Source organism: Molossus molossus, unplaced genomic scaffold, assembly GCF_014108415.1.
Source record: "Molossus molossus isolate mMolMol1 unplaced genomic scaffold, mMolMol1.p scaffold_m16_p_14, whole genome shotgun sequence".
Lineage (NCBI taxonomy): Eukaryota > Metazoa > Chordata > Mammalia > Chiroptera > Molossidae > Molossus > Molossus molossus.
Window position 1 is genome coordinate 19,915,893 of NW_023425349.1, and position 16,385 is coordinate 19,932,277.

Here is a 16,385-nt window from a genome sequence, read left to right on the forward strand (position 1 = left end):
GCTTTGCAGATGGGGTAGGCAGTGATGAGTACAGATTGGCCCAGGTACTCAGAGCTCCACAGAATGGCTTAGGCCTCCTCACAGGTGACCCTGTACTTGCATTGCCTGGAGCCTGGATCCAGTGCCTTTAGGATCTTAGAAAGCAGCACCTGCCATAATAGCCCGGGGCCTCATCCCAGTCTCCTCTTGTGAGTTGTGTCAGCACAGGGCAGGGAACTCATTACTTCTGTCTTCCAACGACAGGCATTGCCCTGATTAACATCAGAAATGAAGCACCATGTTCATAAAAATCAGAGGTTTCATGTGCCAGTGCTGACTACAGTTACCTCCTATAGAATTCCGGTCAAGGTGGCGGCGTAGGTAAATGCAGTCTCCCTCCTCCCACAACCACATCAAAGTTACAACTAAACTACAACACAACCATCATTCAGAACCACCTGAAATCAAGCTGAATGGAAGTCTACAACTAGGAAATTAAAGAAACACTGAGACTGGTAGGAGGGGCGGAGACGAGGATAGGTAGAGCCCACACCAACGTGTGGCAGAAAAAAATCAGGAGGGACACTTCAACTGGGAAGGTCCTCTCTGAGGAGTGAGGGGTCCCCGTCCCACACTAGGTGCCCTGCTCAGGGTTCCAGTGCCAGAAAGAGAAGTGCCCATAAGTTCTGGCTAGAAAAACCAGCGGGAACTGAGGCTCAGCGAGGCTGTGGCTGCGGGAGCCCCAGGCAGCTCCTCTTAAAGGGCTCGCACAGGGACTTACTCAGACGTGCTCCCTCTGAGCTCAGAGGGGAGGCTGTTGAGGGGCTCCAGAGACATACAGGGAAGAACTGAGCTGTTTGGCCTTGGGAGGAGGGCTGGAGGGGCAGCTTTCTCCTGGACAGCGATGCTGGCAGAGGCTGATGTTCCTTTGGTGAGCCCTTCCCTGGGGTGGCAGACAGCCGGCCATATCTGGGACTCCGGCAACCTGGATCACACTGGTAGCCCCGCCCTGGTGATTCCCTGAGGCCCCGCCGCACCCAACTTTCAAGCCCACCCAAGCTGTTTCCAAAGGCTTTACCATAGGATTGGCCTGTCTTGGATCCTGCTTCAGGGTTTTCTAAAATCTCTCAAACAAGCAGCATCTGATCTCAGTGAGCCCCATACCTCTCGTTAAGTGGCCCCAGGCCTGGCACTAGAAGCAACCAGCCTTGGTTCACACCTTGGCTTTTCCTGGACACCTCCAAGCCCAGCAGGAGAAGCAGCCAACTGCAGATCACTTTGTAGCTTATGCCGGGTGACCCTGGATAGAACACAAGCAGTGGCTGACCTTGCCCCAGAGCCAGCACACCCAGTGGACAGTTTCAGACCACATCGGAACACCACCACCCAACCACCTCCACAATAACACACTCAATGAGCAGACTCAGTGGGTACCAGAGCCCTGATGAAGTAAGTCTTGCTCTGTGTGGTGGGCCCCTACACAGCTGATCGTCCAAGGTAGTCAAAGGCCAGTGGGCACAGCCAGTCCTTGCTGCTGATCAGCCTGAGTAAAACCGTGCCATTGATGTGCCAACAACAATCAAGACTCAATTACAACAGAAGGGTATACAGTCCACATTACGGGTGTACCTCGAGGGCCCAGCTGGTATTATTAGGGAGATTGCGCCACTGGATCCTACAGGACACCTATAACAATAGGCCACCCTATGAAGCTGAGAAGACATAGCAACTCTACCTAATACATAGAAACAATTGTAGGGAAGCAGCCAAAATGAGGAGACAAATAAACATGTCCCAAATGAAAGAAAAGAACATAACTCCAGGAAAAGAACTAAACAAAATGGAGATAAGCAATTAATCAGATTTAGAGTTCAAAACACAGGTTATAAGGTTGCTCAATGAACTTGGTGAGACATTCAAGGGACTTAGTGAGACCTTCAAGGAACATCAACAACATCAAATAGGACCAGTCAGAAATGAAGGATGCACTAACTGAAATAAAGAATAATTTACAGGGAAATAATAGTAGAGTAGGTAAAGCCAAAAAGCAAACCATTGATTTGGAATATAAGGAAGCAGAAAACACCCAGAACAGCAAAAAGAAAAATAATCCAAAAAATGAGGATAGTGTAAGGAGCCTCTGGGACAACTTTGAGTGTACCAACATTTGCATCATGGGGGTGCCAGAAGGAGAATAGAGATGGCAAGAAATTGAAAACCAATTTGAAATAATAATGAAAGAAAACTTCCCTAACTTGGTGAAGGAAATAGACATAAAAGTCCAGGTAGCAAATAGAGTCCCAAACAAGATGAACCCAAAGAGGTCCACACCAAGACACATCATCATCGAAATGCAAAAGGTTAAAGACAAAGAGAGAATCTTAAAAGCAGCAAGAGAAAAGCAGTTAGTTACCTACAAGAGAGATCCCATGAGGCTGTCAGCCAATTTCTCAAAAGAAACTTTGCAGGACAGGAGGGAGTGGCAAGAAATATTTAAAGTGATGAGAAGCAAGGACCGACAGCCAAGATTACTTCATCCTGCAAAGCTATCATTTAGAATTGATGGCCATATAAAGAGTTTCCCAGACAAGAAAAAGCTGAAGGAGTTCATCACCACCAAACCAGTATTATATGAAATGTTGAAGGGTCTTCTTGAAGAAGAAGATAAAAAAACATGAACAATAAAATGGGAATAAATACATATCTATCAACAAAATGAACAAGCAGAACAGAAACAGACTCATAGATACAGAGAACTTTTTGTTGGTTGCCAGAGGGGAGGCAAGTTGGGTGAAAAAGATGAAGGGATTAGCAAGTACAAGTTGGTTGTTAGACCGATGAACCTCAAAGGGAAGGGGGAAGGAGGGATGGAAAGACAAAAACCAAAGAACTTCTATGCATATATGCATAACCAATGGGGAAGGCAGGAGGGGGGCAGGATTGGGAAGGAGGGGGTCAAGGGGGAAAAAAGGGACATCTGTAATACATTCAACAATAAAGATAAGATAAAGAATTTTTTTTCAGTATGAAATTTGATAAGTTTTTACAAGGAGACACCCATGAAACCCCCACCACAATCAGGATAGTGAGTTTCTCATAGCAGTTTCTTTTGTAGTTCCCTTTGGGCCTCTGTGACCCCTCCCTCCCACTGTGCTACCCAAAGCCCCAGGCAACCACTGATCCTCTTTCTGTGTCTAGGGTTTACATTTTCAGGAGATTTATATAAAATGCTTCATCAATATGTTCTTTGTTATTGTTGTTCTGGCTATTTTCACTCAGCATAGTTATTTTGAGATGCATTCATGTTGTATTATTCAATAGTCTGTCCCTTTTATTGTTTGATCCTGTTCCCTTCATAAACATACCACCAATTATTTACCCATTTCTGTTGATGGACATTTTGCTTGGTCCTAGTTCTTGACTATTACAAACAAACAACGTTCCTATGAACATTCATATGCAAGTATCTGTGTGGACACATGTCAATATTTCTCTTGGATTATACCTAGGAGTGAAATGGCTGGGTCATAGAGTGGGTCTATGTTTAGTTTTTTAAAGAGATGACCAACTTTACTAGAGTGACCGTGCCGTTTTACGTTTTCAGCAGCAATGTATGAGAGGTCCAATGCTTGGCAGTTCAAGTAGGAAAAATGATAATGTGATCTACAGAACACAAAACTTCCCAGCAGTTTCCTAAAATCCAAGTAAAACACATCAAGTATCTATGTGAAAACAGAAAACTGTAATGTTGGACATAAAAAGCTTCAAGTATTGCTTCTTCACCCACAAAAACTAACATCGTTGCTTTGTGGTCAATATGCCTGTGATGCTTTTTTAGAAAATCAGAGGCACATCACTTTCACTGATGATTCTGATGTTCTACCAGTTGTATTTGGAATGGAACTCGGGTTTTCCACAGAAATTATAAAAAATGTAGCATTGCATTTAAAATATTTTTTTTCTTTATTGATTTTTAGAGAGAGAGGAAGAGAGAGGTAGGAAATGGAAACATTGATGAGAAAGAACATCGATTGGCTACCTCCTACATGCCCTCAACTGGGGATTTGGCCCCCAACCTGGGCATGTGCCCTTACTGGGAATCAAACCAGTAATCTCTTGGTGCATGGGTCAACACTCAACCACTGAGCCACACTGGTTGGGCTAGCATAGCATTCTTTGAATGTAATCATAAGTTTTCCCCAAATGATTGTCAAAAACCTTATATTGAAAGATACAATTATTTCATGAAGATTTGGATATTAAAAACTAAAAGACAGCGCTGGTGGGTTTGGCTCAGCATTTAGAGTATGGCCCATGGATTGAAAGGTGGTGGGTTCCATTCCAGTCAAGGGCATGTACGTGGGTTTCAGGTTTGCTCCTGGGCCCTGGTCGGGCAGTGCAAGAGAAACCGATTGATGTGTCACTCACATCTGTTTCTTTCCTGCCCACTTCTCTCTCGAAAAATCAATGGAAAAATTAACCTCTGGTGATGTATAACAACCACAAAAACTAAAAAAGTGGGGAAATATTCTGTGTGTATGCCTTTGTTTCTGGTTTTCTCTTGGGACACACAGTGGGAGTGCCCAGAAGCAGACAGTTGCAATATGGCGCTCTGACGTGGGTGCTGAGCTCAGAGGGGTGGTGGGATGAGGTAGAGATGGTGGGCAGCAACAGTGGCTGTCTCTCCCCTCAGCATCGTAGCGCAGGTCACCTTGCACACCTGCTTGCTCACAGGCTGCCATCTATTCTTGGAGAGACGCAGCTAGACAAAACGAAGTGCACAGCCTTGGCCACCCTTTGTCAAGCTCAGTCCTCTCTCTTGGAGAGGACGGCCTATAGCTCACACATGGTGCCTAAGGTTACATAGACCTCAAATACCAGTGACTGGATAGTGGTGGAGCATGGACTAGGATTAATCACATGGGGACTGGGGTGACTTTTGAAAGCAGAAATCCATAATTCCCAGGTTCATGGCCTTGTGCCCAGCTCCTCCTATGATATTGGCCTCTTTCTGTTTTTTGAGGGTGGAGAAGGGGACCATTAGCACAAGGTAGAAATGAGCACCAGCTGGGGTACAGGACCCTAAATCACAACATTCCTCTCACCAGGAAACTCCCCCTTCCCCGCCGCACATGCTGTTCAAATCCCACACCCTGCCTAACTTTCAGGACCTCCCCAAGACCCACCACCTCCCAGGAATAAGTCTCTGACACCATCAGCCCAATTGTGCCAGACATTAGTCTCAGGGTTCCACACACCCCATCCCACTGAATCCCTACAGCATCTATAGACAGATACCATTATCCCCATTAGGAGGACACTAAGGCTCCAAGAGGTTAAATGTGTCCTCATGGCTTCAAAATGACAGAAATAGGAATGAAGCCCAGGTCTGCATGATTTCAAAGCCCATGTTCTTAAGCACTTTCTATTTGATATCACCTCCCCAGCATCAACCCTTGTTCTGACCCACAATTGTCTGAACTTGGTCCCACTCTGCTGGGTTACTTTATATGCTTGAAGTAAAAAGGTTTTGTTGAGTATTTAAAACATTTCCTCGTCTTCATTGTAAGTTGCTTGAAGAAAGGGATGATTGCCCTGGCCAGTTTGGCTCAGCGGTAGAGCGTCAGCCTGCGGTCCACAGAGACCCGGGTTCGGTTCCCGCTAAGGGCATGTACCTTGGCTGCGGTTTGTTCCCGGTTGGGTTGTGTGGGTGGCGGCCACTTGATGTGTCCCTTTCACATCGATGTTTCTCTCTCTTCCTCTCTCTCCTTCCTGCTCTATCTGAATAAAAAATGGAAAAATGTCCTCGGGTGAGGATAAAAAAAAGAAAAGAAAGAGATGACATCTTCTACTTCTCTATTTCTCTCAGTGGGTTTATGGTATATAGCGAGGTATACATAGTGATTAACGTTTGTTCATTCACTGTGGTTGAACTCAGACAAGGAAAAGAAATTAAAATGTGCTCAATGCCAGACACCATACTTAAAGACATTATTTTATCCAACCCTTTTCTAATCTATTCCATCTGAAAGCTTTGTGATAGGTACTAACCTCTTTGGTAGAGATAGTTGCCTTGTTTCTGAGGCTAGTTAAAATGGAGTAACTCACCTGTTTCCACACAGTGTGAGAGTGGTGATACACGGTTGACCAGACATCCCAGTTCTACTCCGTTCCTGTCACATGTAATTAGTTTTCTGTTCCACAGTTAAATCTGGTTCCAAAAGGTAGCCTTTGATGGTATCCACTATTTTTTCTGAGTGTATGATTTGGGTAATTTTAGGTCACTAAGTAGATCTCAAAGAGATGAGAATGACGGGAACAATCTTGGTCACACATCAGTGAATACAGACCATCCATGGAGTGGGAGGAGAAAAGCTGGTGTCCCTTGGACAAAAAAACAAAAAACAAAAAACAAAAAAAACTGGATCCAGAATGAACATAAAGACAGAGAGCTGGGGAGTGGAGCCACCATCAGGGAAAGATTCACTCAAGCGACTGTAGCTGCATCAGTAGTGTTCCTCCCACGATGAAGCTGCTGCTGCTGTGTCTGGGGCTGACTCTCATCTGTGCCCACGATGAAGGAAGCCATGAAGTTGTGACAAGTGACTTTGATATGTCAAAGGTAGAGTCAGGGAGCATAGAGACTTCTGACTTTGGTAGTGTTTGGGGGGATTCTAATTCAAGGTGGCCCTTCTGGTGGGCAAGAGATTCTTTTTTCCCCTCCTTTTTATTGATTTTATTTATGTATGCATTTATTTATTACAGTCTATTTTTAATTTTATTTTTGTTACAGATGTTTCTCCTTTTTTACCCCATTGACACCCTCCTCCCCATCCCCCTGACCCCATCCTCAGCTTTGTTGTCCATGTCCATTGATTATGTGTACATGCATATAAGTTCTGTGGTTTATCTCTTCCCTCCTCCCGCCACCCCCTCTTCTGAGGGTTGTCAATCTGTACCCTACTTCCACGTCCCTGGGTCTACCCTATTCCTCAGACTGTTATGTTCATTATATTCCACAAATAAGTGATATCATGTGGTATTTGTCTTTTTCTGCTTGGCTTGTTTTGCTTAGGATAATACTTTCCAGGTCCCTCCATGTCGTCTCAAAGGATAAGAGATCTATCTTTCTTTCTTACAACTGCATAGTACTCCACATACCACAGCTTTTTTATCCATTCGTCTACTGATGGACACTTGGGCTGTTTCCAGATCTTAGCTATTGTAAATAGTGCTGCTACAAACATGGGGGTACATATATTCTTTCTGATTGGTGTTTCAGGCTTCTTAGGATATATTCCTAGAAGTGGGATCACTGGGTCAAATGGAAGTTCAATTTTTAATTTTTTGAGGTAACACCGTATTGTTTTCCATAGTGGCTGCACCAGTCTGCATTCCCACCAGCAGTGTACTAGAGTCCCCTTATCTCCACACCCTCGTCAACACTTGTTGTTTGATGATTTGTTGATGGCAGCCATTCTGACAGGTGTGAGGTGATACCTCATTGTTGTTTTAATTTGCATCTCTCTGATGATTAGTGATGTTGAGCATTTCTTCATATATCTCTTGGCCATTTGTATTTCCTGTTTGGAGAGAGGTCTATTCAGCTCCTCTGCCCATTTTTTAATTGGGTTCTTTGTCTTCCTTTTGTTGAGTTGTATGAGTACTCTATATATTTTGGAAATTAACCCCTTATCTGATGTATCATTGGCGGTATGCTCTCCCATACAGTGGGTTGCCTTTCCATTTTGACGGTTGTTTCTTTTGTTGTGCAGAAGCTTTTTAGTTTGATTTAGTCCCGTGTGTTCATTTTTTCCTTTGTTTCTGTTGCCTTAGGTGATGTATCAGTGAAAATTCTGTTGCATATGATGTCCAAAATTTTGTTGCCTACATTTTCTTCTAGAATTTTTATGCATTCACAGGTCACATTTAAGTCTTTTATCTATTTTGAGTTTATTTTTGTGTATGGTGTAAGTTGATGGTCTAGTTTCATTTTTTTTGCATGTAGCTGTCCAATTTTCCCAACACCATTTATTAAAGAGGCTGTCTTTACTCCATTGTATGCTCTTGCCTCCTTTGTCAAATATTAATTGAGCATAATGTCTTGGGTCCATTTCTGGGTTCTCTGTTCTGTTCCTCTGGTCTATATGCCTGTTCTTGTGCTAGTACCAAGCTGTTTTGATTACAGTGGCTTTGTAGTATAACCTGATATCTGGTATTGTGATCCCACCTACTTTGTCCTTCTTTTTCAAGATTGCTGTGGCTATTCGGGTTTTTTTGTTTGTTTGTTTTTGTTTTGTTTTTTTTGGTTCCATATGAACTTTTGAAGTATTTGTTCTAGTTCTGTGAAATATGTCATTGGTATTTTGATGGGGATTGCATTGAATCTATAGATTGTTTTGGGTAATATGGACATTTTAATGATGTTAATTCCTCCAATCCATGAACAAGGTATGTGCTTTCACTTTTTTTATATCTTCCTTTATTTCTTTTTTCAATGTCCTGTAGTTTTCTGCAAATAGGTTCTTTACTTCTTTGGTTAAGTTTATTCCTAGGTATCTTAATTTTTGGCCGTGATGGTAAATGGGATTTTTTTTCAGTTTCTCTTTCTGTGAGTTCATCATCGGTATATAAGAATGCCGTCGATTACGTTAATTTTGTATCCTGCTACTTTGATGGAGTCTTTAGGGGTTTTCTATGTATAATATCATGTCATCTGCAAATAATGACAGTTTCACTTCCTCCTTTCCAATTTGGATACCTTTTATTTTTTCTTCCTGTCTGATTGCTGTGGCTAAAACTTCCAGAACTATGTTAAATAAGAGTGGCAAAAGTGGGCATCCCTGTCTTGTTCCTGTTCTTAAGGGAAATGCTTTTAGTTTTTGCCCATGGAGTATGATGTTAACTGTAGGTATTTCATATATGGCCTTTATTGTGTTGAGATATAATCCCTCTATTCCCAGATTGCTGAGCGTTTTTATCAGAAATGGGTGCTGGATTTTGTTGAATGCTTTTTCAGCATCTATTGATATGATCATATGATTTTTATCTTTCATTTTGTTCATGTGGTGTATCACATTTATTGATTTGTACCAGCCTTGCATCCCTGAGATGAATCCCACTTGGTCATGGTAAAAATTTTTTTGATGTATTGCTGGATTCGATTTGCTAGTATTTTGTTCAGGATTTTGGCGTCTATGTTTGTCAGAGATATTGGCCTGTAGTTTTCTTTCTTTGTAATGTTTTTTTTGGGGGTTTTGGAATTAGAATTATGCTGGCCTCATAAAAACTCCCCTGTGAAGCCATTCAGGCCTGGGCTCTTGTTTGCTGGGAGAATCTTGATTACCTCTTCAATTTCCTTAGTTGTTATTGGTCTGTTCAAGTTTTCTATCCCTTCCCAGTCCAGCTTTGGGAGACTATGTGTTTGTAGAAATTTGTCCATTTCACTTAGATTGTCGAATTTGTTGCCATATAATTGTTCATAGTAGTTGTTAATGATCTTTTGTATTTCTGTGGTGTCAGTTGTTACTTGTCTTTCATTTCTGATTTTGTGTATTTGGGTTCTCTCTCTTTGTTTCTTGGTGAGTCTAGTTAAGGGTCCATCAATCTTGTTTATCTTTTCAAAAATCAGCTCTTTGTTTCATTGATCCTTTGAATTGTTTTTTTGGTCTCCATGTCATTTATTTCTGCTCTGATCTTTACTATTTCTTTCCTTCTACTTGCTCTGGGGTTTTCTTTGTGTTTGCTTTCTAGGTCTTTAAGTTGTGAGGTTAGATATTCTGTTAGAAATTTTTCTTGCTTGTTGAGGTAGGCCTGCAGTGCTATGAACTTGCCTCTTAGAACTGCTTTCGCTGCATCCCATTGATTTAGTGTTGTTCTGTGTTCATTTTCATTGGTTTCCAGGAAGTTTTTAATTTCTTCCTTGATCTCTATGGTAACCCATTCATTGTTCAATAACATGCTATTTAGCCTCCATGTTTTCAAATGTCTTTGCATGTTCTAGTTGCATGCCATTGTGATCTGAGAAGATGCTTGATATGATTTCAATCTTCTTGAACTTGTAGAGACTTAGTTTGTGTCCTAACATGTGGTCTATCTTTGAGAATGTCCCATGTGCACTTGAGAAGAACGTGAATTCTCTAGTTTTAGGGTGTAATTCTTTGTAGATATCTATTAAATCCAATGTGTTCTTTATTTCTGATATGTCATTCTTCATTTCTTCTTGGTGGTTTTTAATTTCCAATTGGTTGATTTTCAACATTTCTATATCTTTACTCATGGTGTTGATGTCCTTACTCATGCTGTTGAGTTTCCTTGGGATCATGGCACTGAATTCTATCTCTTAATTTGCTGAACTGCTCCACATTTATCTCATCTTTGATAGAGGTCTCTTGTTCTTTCATTTGGCTTTTGTTTCTGTGTTTCACCATTTTGGCTATCACAGTGGGCTTTGGAGCCTGCCAAATTTTCCCTGTGGGTGTTGGTGTTCTGCTGTTTGTGGCTCCCTCTCCTGGGTTTGGATGAGTGAGGGAGAACCCACGTTAAACACCACTGTCAAATATTACTTTCCTGGTTAGAGTTGCTAGCCCAGGAATGGTACAGTTATCCTCTAGTGTTTTGCCTGGAGGCTATTAGTAGTGGTTACTTGAAGAGCCTTGGGTTCTCAGTTGAATAGAAAACTCCCTCAGGTGCTCAGCATAAGGGGATTTCCCAAAGGTGGGGCAGATGCTGGTTGTTAGTGAGCCTCAATTTGCATTTTAATGGCCCACCTGGGTGGGGTTGAATCTCTGAGGGAGGGCACAGGGCCTCTCCCTAGAGCCCTGGGAAGGAGTAAGATGGCCACTGTCCTGCGTGCTGCAACTCAGCAAAAGCTCTGAGCCCCCTCCAATTTCCAAGTGTCCCCACACAGTTCCAGTCCAGTCCACCCTCCCTCTGCCAGAGCCTAAGGTAAGTGGCTGTGGCTATTTTAGCGTCTGTCTGGGCTCTGGGCTGTGGAGCTGCTTGGGAGTTTAACCACCAGGCCGCTGCTCTCTGTGGGCTCCCAGCCCCTCTCTTGTGCCTCCGCAATCCTACCGGGATAAGAGTCAGTGTCCCTGTTTATATGATCCTCACAAGCTGCTTTTCTGTTGCCTTTTTCCCATTAATTTGTCTTTATTTTAATTGTAATTCCAGTTTGGTCCTGGGAGACAGTCTGTGTGGTTTCCATTCACTCTGCTGCCATTTTGGAATTCTCAAGAGATTCTTGACATATCAGGCAAAAGGGGTGGTTTCTGACCTTGGACTAGGAGCAACCGTGACATGTGGAATGGTGACACGTCTTGGAGTCCTGCATTTTCACTGGAGGGACAGTAGAAAGAGCCTTATATAGTGTCAATTGACCTGAGTTCTAATTCCATGTTGACATCACCTCTATGAGTCCTGGCCCATGGGCCAGAGTTCAAGGAGACAAGTGTTCATGTGGTATCCCCTCTCTTCTTTTCTTCCCAATCATTTTACTGATTTATTGCAGATATCAGGGGAGTGGTATACCATACTCTTGGCCTCAAATGTCAAAGAAAGAATAGAAGAAAATAGTGCCATGAGGGGTTTTGTTGAATCTATCCAATCCTTGGACAACTCTTCTCTGACATTTAAATTTCATATAAAGTAAGTGTGGCCTTTTTACTTAAAAAAAAAAAAAAAAGTATAACAGAAGCTTGAGTATGATCTTGGACCAGTAACCACACATACTAACACACACAGATCACACACACATATGCACATATACACATACATTGTGGGCCTGTATCCAAAGTCAGAGTCTCTCATCTTGCACTGATGTAAGAATTGAGGAACTTGCCTTTTTTCTAGATTCAGAGATAAGAACTGGTAACAGGAATGAGTCTAACTGGGAGAAGAGGAGGTAAGAGATTTAGGGACATCAGGATCACAGGTAGTGTGGGAATAAAGCCTAGATTAAGGGTATAGGATTGGGGATCAACAGCCCAACTATCTCTTGAAAGTATCTCTTACTAGTTGTGTGACCATGCAAATTCATCCTTTTCCACCCCAATTTTTCCTTGGGTAAAGAGGGTAATAATAATTCTCTTTCATGGATTTTTTTTCTTTGCGAGGACCGAGTGAGGCGCTGTCTATAGGGTACTTACCTGAGAGGCAGGCACATCTAGACAAGTATCTGTAGTAGAAGCCAGAGTGATAACAATAGGGGTCGTGGTGACAGAGAAATAGTGATATGGTAGTAGACTCTTTCTTAAAGTATGAAATAAAGTGAAATAAGGTCAATAAAAGCACTTTCAAATTTATGCCAAGAATGTTGAACAGTTGGTTGGAATAAGATATATTATAGTGTGAGGGGGCCAGCCCCATCAATATCTCTTGGGCATCAACTCATTCTGTTTTACAGGGTGAATGGAGAGTGTACTGAAATTTCTTTGCTTGGTGACCCATTAGGAGGGAATGGTGTATATAATGTTATCTGTAAGTATACAAAAAATGTCTTTGTAAATTCTACTACCAACTACAATAAATACACTGAACTTCAATATCTTTAAGGTCTTGATCAATTCCTGATCAATGCTTATTTAGATAATATAAAGGGGCCATCTAATAGCCAATAAGTCCATCTGGGAGAGCCTTGTATGTAAAAACCAATGCCTGGCATATAATACCATCCAAACAAGATGGCAGTTTGGTCATATGTACCACCTAAAACAAAAGAAAATGGGCAAAACCGTGAAAACACAATAAAAAGTGTGAATCATCAGGACAGTTGCTCATTCTCTGCCCACATTCCACTGATTTTCAGTGGCCATTGCCACAGCACATTGCTCGGATAGAGTGCTGGGTATATAATGCCGGTGGGCTTATAGACGGAACAGAGACACGTAGTTGGCAGAGATGGCCCTGGGAGGTAGGTGAGCCTCAGGGAGGATGATTAAGGGGAAGTTGCTACTCTGGCTGAAATTTTCTACCGTTAGTGGTCAATGAGGAGCAGTGGAATTTCTGCCAGTAGTCACTTCTACCCTTAGAAGTCACCAGATGAAGCCTAGGGAGACAAAAATGGAAGGCCTTAGTTGGCGTTCTTTGTCTCCCGCAGGATATGCACTTGAATTTGTTCTGTGAGAGAGAGTAATAGGTTAGAGTTTCACTTGCTTCTCATGGAGCAAAGAAGTTCTGAGCTGTGTTCTTTCTGTTTCCTCCACAGATGCTGGATTCAATATATTGTTGATAAGTGAGGCGGTCTATAGTGACTATCTTATTTTTCAAGTCATTAATTTCAACCCTGAGAAGCCATTCGATATGATGGGACTCTATGGTAGAGTATATTTAATCTGACACTCATGTTGGGGTGGGGAGACAGGGGAATGAAGGAAACCCACAAACCAAGTAGTCCTCCCAATTTTATCCTGGGATATCACTCCTCTGAAGAGAGGTGCTCACCTGGGTAATCCCTCAGGCTACGTGATGGGAAGGTGATGACATTTCTCCTCATGCAGAAGATATCGCAAAGATGTCAAATTCAGGACAGGTTATAGCCCATCCCTAACTTCTGCCTAAGCACCAATCAGTGCCATCCAGTGCCATCCATCTGCCCCTCCCCCACCCCAAGAGCCCATGACCAAGTCACAAGACACAGCAGTTACTGTCACTCTTCCCACAGCCCGAAAACCAGATGTGAGTCCAAAACTCAAAGAGAGGTTTGGAGAACTTTGCCAAAAGTATGGAATTCCTGAGGAAAACATACTGGACCTGACCGATGATGGTACGTGAATCTATCTCTGGTCTTCTCTGCCTAAATCCCCATGTTACTGAATGGAGAGAGCCCAGAGAAACCTGGGGGATCATCTGGTTGCTCTCTGGGAAATAAACGAGATGGAGTTTGACTGCTCTGTTCTGCCTCTGCAGATCGCTGTCTCCAGGCCCGAGGGAGCCATGTGGCCCAGGACTCCAGGTGGGTGATGTGTGACGGAGAGGGGGTGCCAGGGATCACTGCCTTCCAACACCATTAGGGGGTTGTGTCCAAATATCACAATACCAGTAATTTGGTAAGGAAGCTTGTGGGGTGAGCTTGAAATTTGGAATTGGGGGTTTGGGTTCAGGACCTACTCCTTCCATGAGCGTTAGAGCAAACGGCCTAAGCAATGGAAAGGAGGACAGTAGCCTGGCCTGTGTTGCTCAGTGGATTGAGGTTTGGCCCCTGGACTAAGGGGTCCTGGATGGATTCTCGGTCAGGGCAGATGCCGGGGTTGTGGGCTCCATCGCCGGTAGGGGGCGGGCAGGACGTAGCCAATCAATGTATCTTTCTCACATCGATGTTTCTATCTCACTCCCTTCCTCTCTCTCTAAAAAAGTCAATAAAAATATATTTTTTAAAATAATAAAAATAAAAATAAAAGGAGGCCAATGATGTGTACTTTACTGTGTGGATATCCTGCTGGTGAAAAGGCCTTAGTAATTGTTAATGTCCTAATAAAAATCATTAAGACTTAAACTTTGAACTAAAAAAAGAGTATTAGGGTGTGAGTATGAAACTCAAATACATTTCTGTGTTTTGTCCGTCTGCCAAGGCCAAAATGTGTGGTGTCACCCTCCAATTTCGGGTAATACGGTCTTCCCTTCATCTCTGCACATCCTGCACTTCTGATCTGGAAACAGAGCTGACTGACCTTCCGGTGTCTTTCACCTGGAAAATAGGCTCTGAATGTCCTCCTGTTTCCCACCTCACCTTTATTGTGGGGCTTTATTCAGATAACATGGGAAAGTCTTAGCATCGATGGCTTGTATGAAGTCAGCCTTTAATAAAAGGTGGCTGTGGCTTTTGCCATTCTTCCTCACTTTATCAGTGATTCTTCCAAACACCGGATGCTGAGAATGGCAGAAACCAGCCTAGGGTCCTTCATTGATTCCTCTCTCTTTTTCCTACACTCAGTTGAGGAAAGGTTAAGCAATAGAAACAACGACAACAACAAAACACCAGCTATTGATTTAATGCCCTTCTTTCCCCTATTCTGGCAAAAAACATCGGTTGGAGTACAGGCTGATATCTATTTTTTCATTATTTTTCTCTGTAATAAGAACTCTCCATCTTTTTAGTTCAATCCAGAGAGTGCTTAATGGTTTCTGTGTTCTCTCTCTCTCTGTGCTTATTTTAGTGCCGAGTGAATGCTTCCTCACCTGAGCTCCAGGATCTTCATTCCATGGTCCCTGTGTCATCCTGTGTCAAGACCTGTGACCTCATTTCCATCACTATCATCCAGGAGGGCATTATCTCTGAAAATTAAGGATCTTCTCTAAGTGTCTAGACAAACTCATCAGCTCACCAAGAAAAAAGGTTTTCTCAAATTCCAGACTCTCTTTTTGCCTTACCCAGGAGAACTTAACAAGAATAAGACATCCTGTACCTGGTCAATAAATGATTATTTTTGCAGTCATGTGATTGTCTTTGTGTGTGTGAGAGGCCTCGGGCTGACAGCAATGGGTGAGGGGACTCTTGGCCCTCTACCTATAATGATCCTCTAGCATCTCAGTCTTCCTTGAGTTCCTACACATTCTCTGTCCCCGTGTAGCTACTTGTCCTTAAAAAAAAAAAAAAAAAAAAAAAAATCCCTTTATTGATTTTAGAGAGAGAGGAAGTAGAGGGAGAGAGAGATAGAAACATAGATGAGAGAGAATATTGATTGGCCACCTCCTGCCTGCTCCCCACTGGTGATTAGGCCCACAACCCGGGCATGTGTCCTGACTGGGAATCGAACCAGCGACCGCTTGGTGCATGTGTCGATGCTCAACCACTGAGTCACACCGGCTGGACCTGCTTGTCCTTAGATTGTCCTATATCTCAGTGACCCCATAAAGCAAACTATGAGAGTTTCCCCACATTTTTCTGTAACCAAAATTTTATTTCTCAAGAGGGTACTGAGAGACCGATGCTACTGGGGCTGACACTGGTCTCCATGATTTAGGACACTCCTCCAGGCCCCAGCATCCCTGTCATCCCTTCTATGACACAGTTGGAGACCTTTCCTGCTCCGGAAAACCTCCTTCAACCAGGGCTGTTATCACTGGGACCATGTTAAGTGAGAAGCCAGGAAGTGTGGGCAATAGCGATCTTTAGCAATCTGTACTTGGTAAGGTCAGGAGGCACCAAGGAGTCCAAATGGCTTTACTGTATTTTGGGGGAGCTTATGGGCTTTGAAGAAAAAACGTTAAAGTATTCTCTGCACTTTTAATCCTTTTCTTACATCAGATGATTAAAACCATGTAAACTGCTACCTCCGACTTAGCGGGTATAGTGGGGCCTGAGATTCTGATTCTCACAAGCTCCCAGTGATGCCAACGCTGTGCCACCTTGGGAGAGGGGTGCAACAGGTAAAGGGAACTTCTTACCTTCTTCAGTACATCAATGTCTT

The 16,385-nt window shown here is 42.9% G+C and overlaps 1 protein-coding gene across 1 annotated transcript; it reads left to right on the plus strand.

Annotated features, from left to right (window-relative positions):
- The first annotated feature begins 6,505 nt into the window (after nucleotides 1–6,505).
- Nucleotides 6,506–13,988, plus strand: LOC118629250 (allergen Fel d 4-like). Its single transcript, XM_036260281.1, has 6 exons — nucleotides 6,506–6,601; nucleotides 11,489–11,625; nucleotides 12,383–12,456; nucleotides 13,184–13,294; nucleotides 13,640–13,741; nucleotides 13,885–13,988. The coding sequence occupies exons 1-6, from the start codon at nucleotides 6,506–6,508 to the stop codon at nucleotides 13,986–13,988; spliced, it is 624 nt and encodes a 207-aa protein (XP_036116174.1).
- Nucleotides 13,989–16,385: the final 2,397 nt, after the last annotated feature.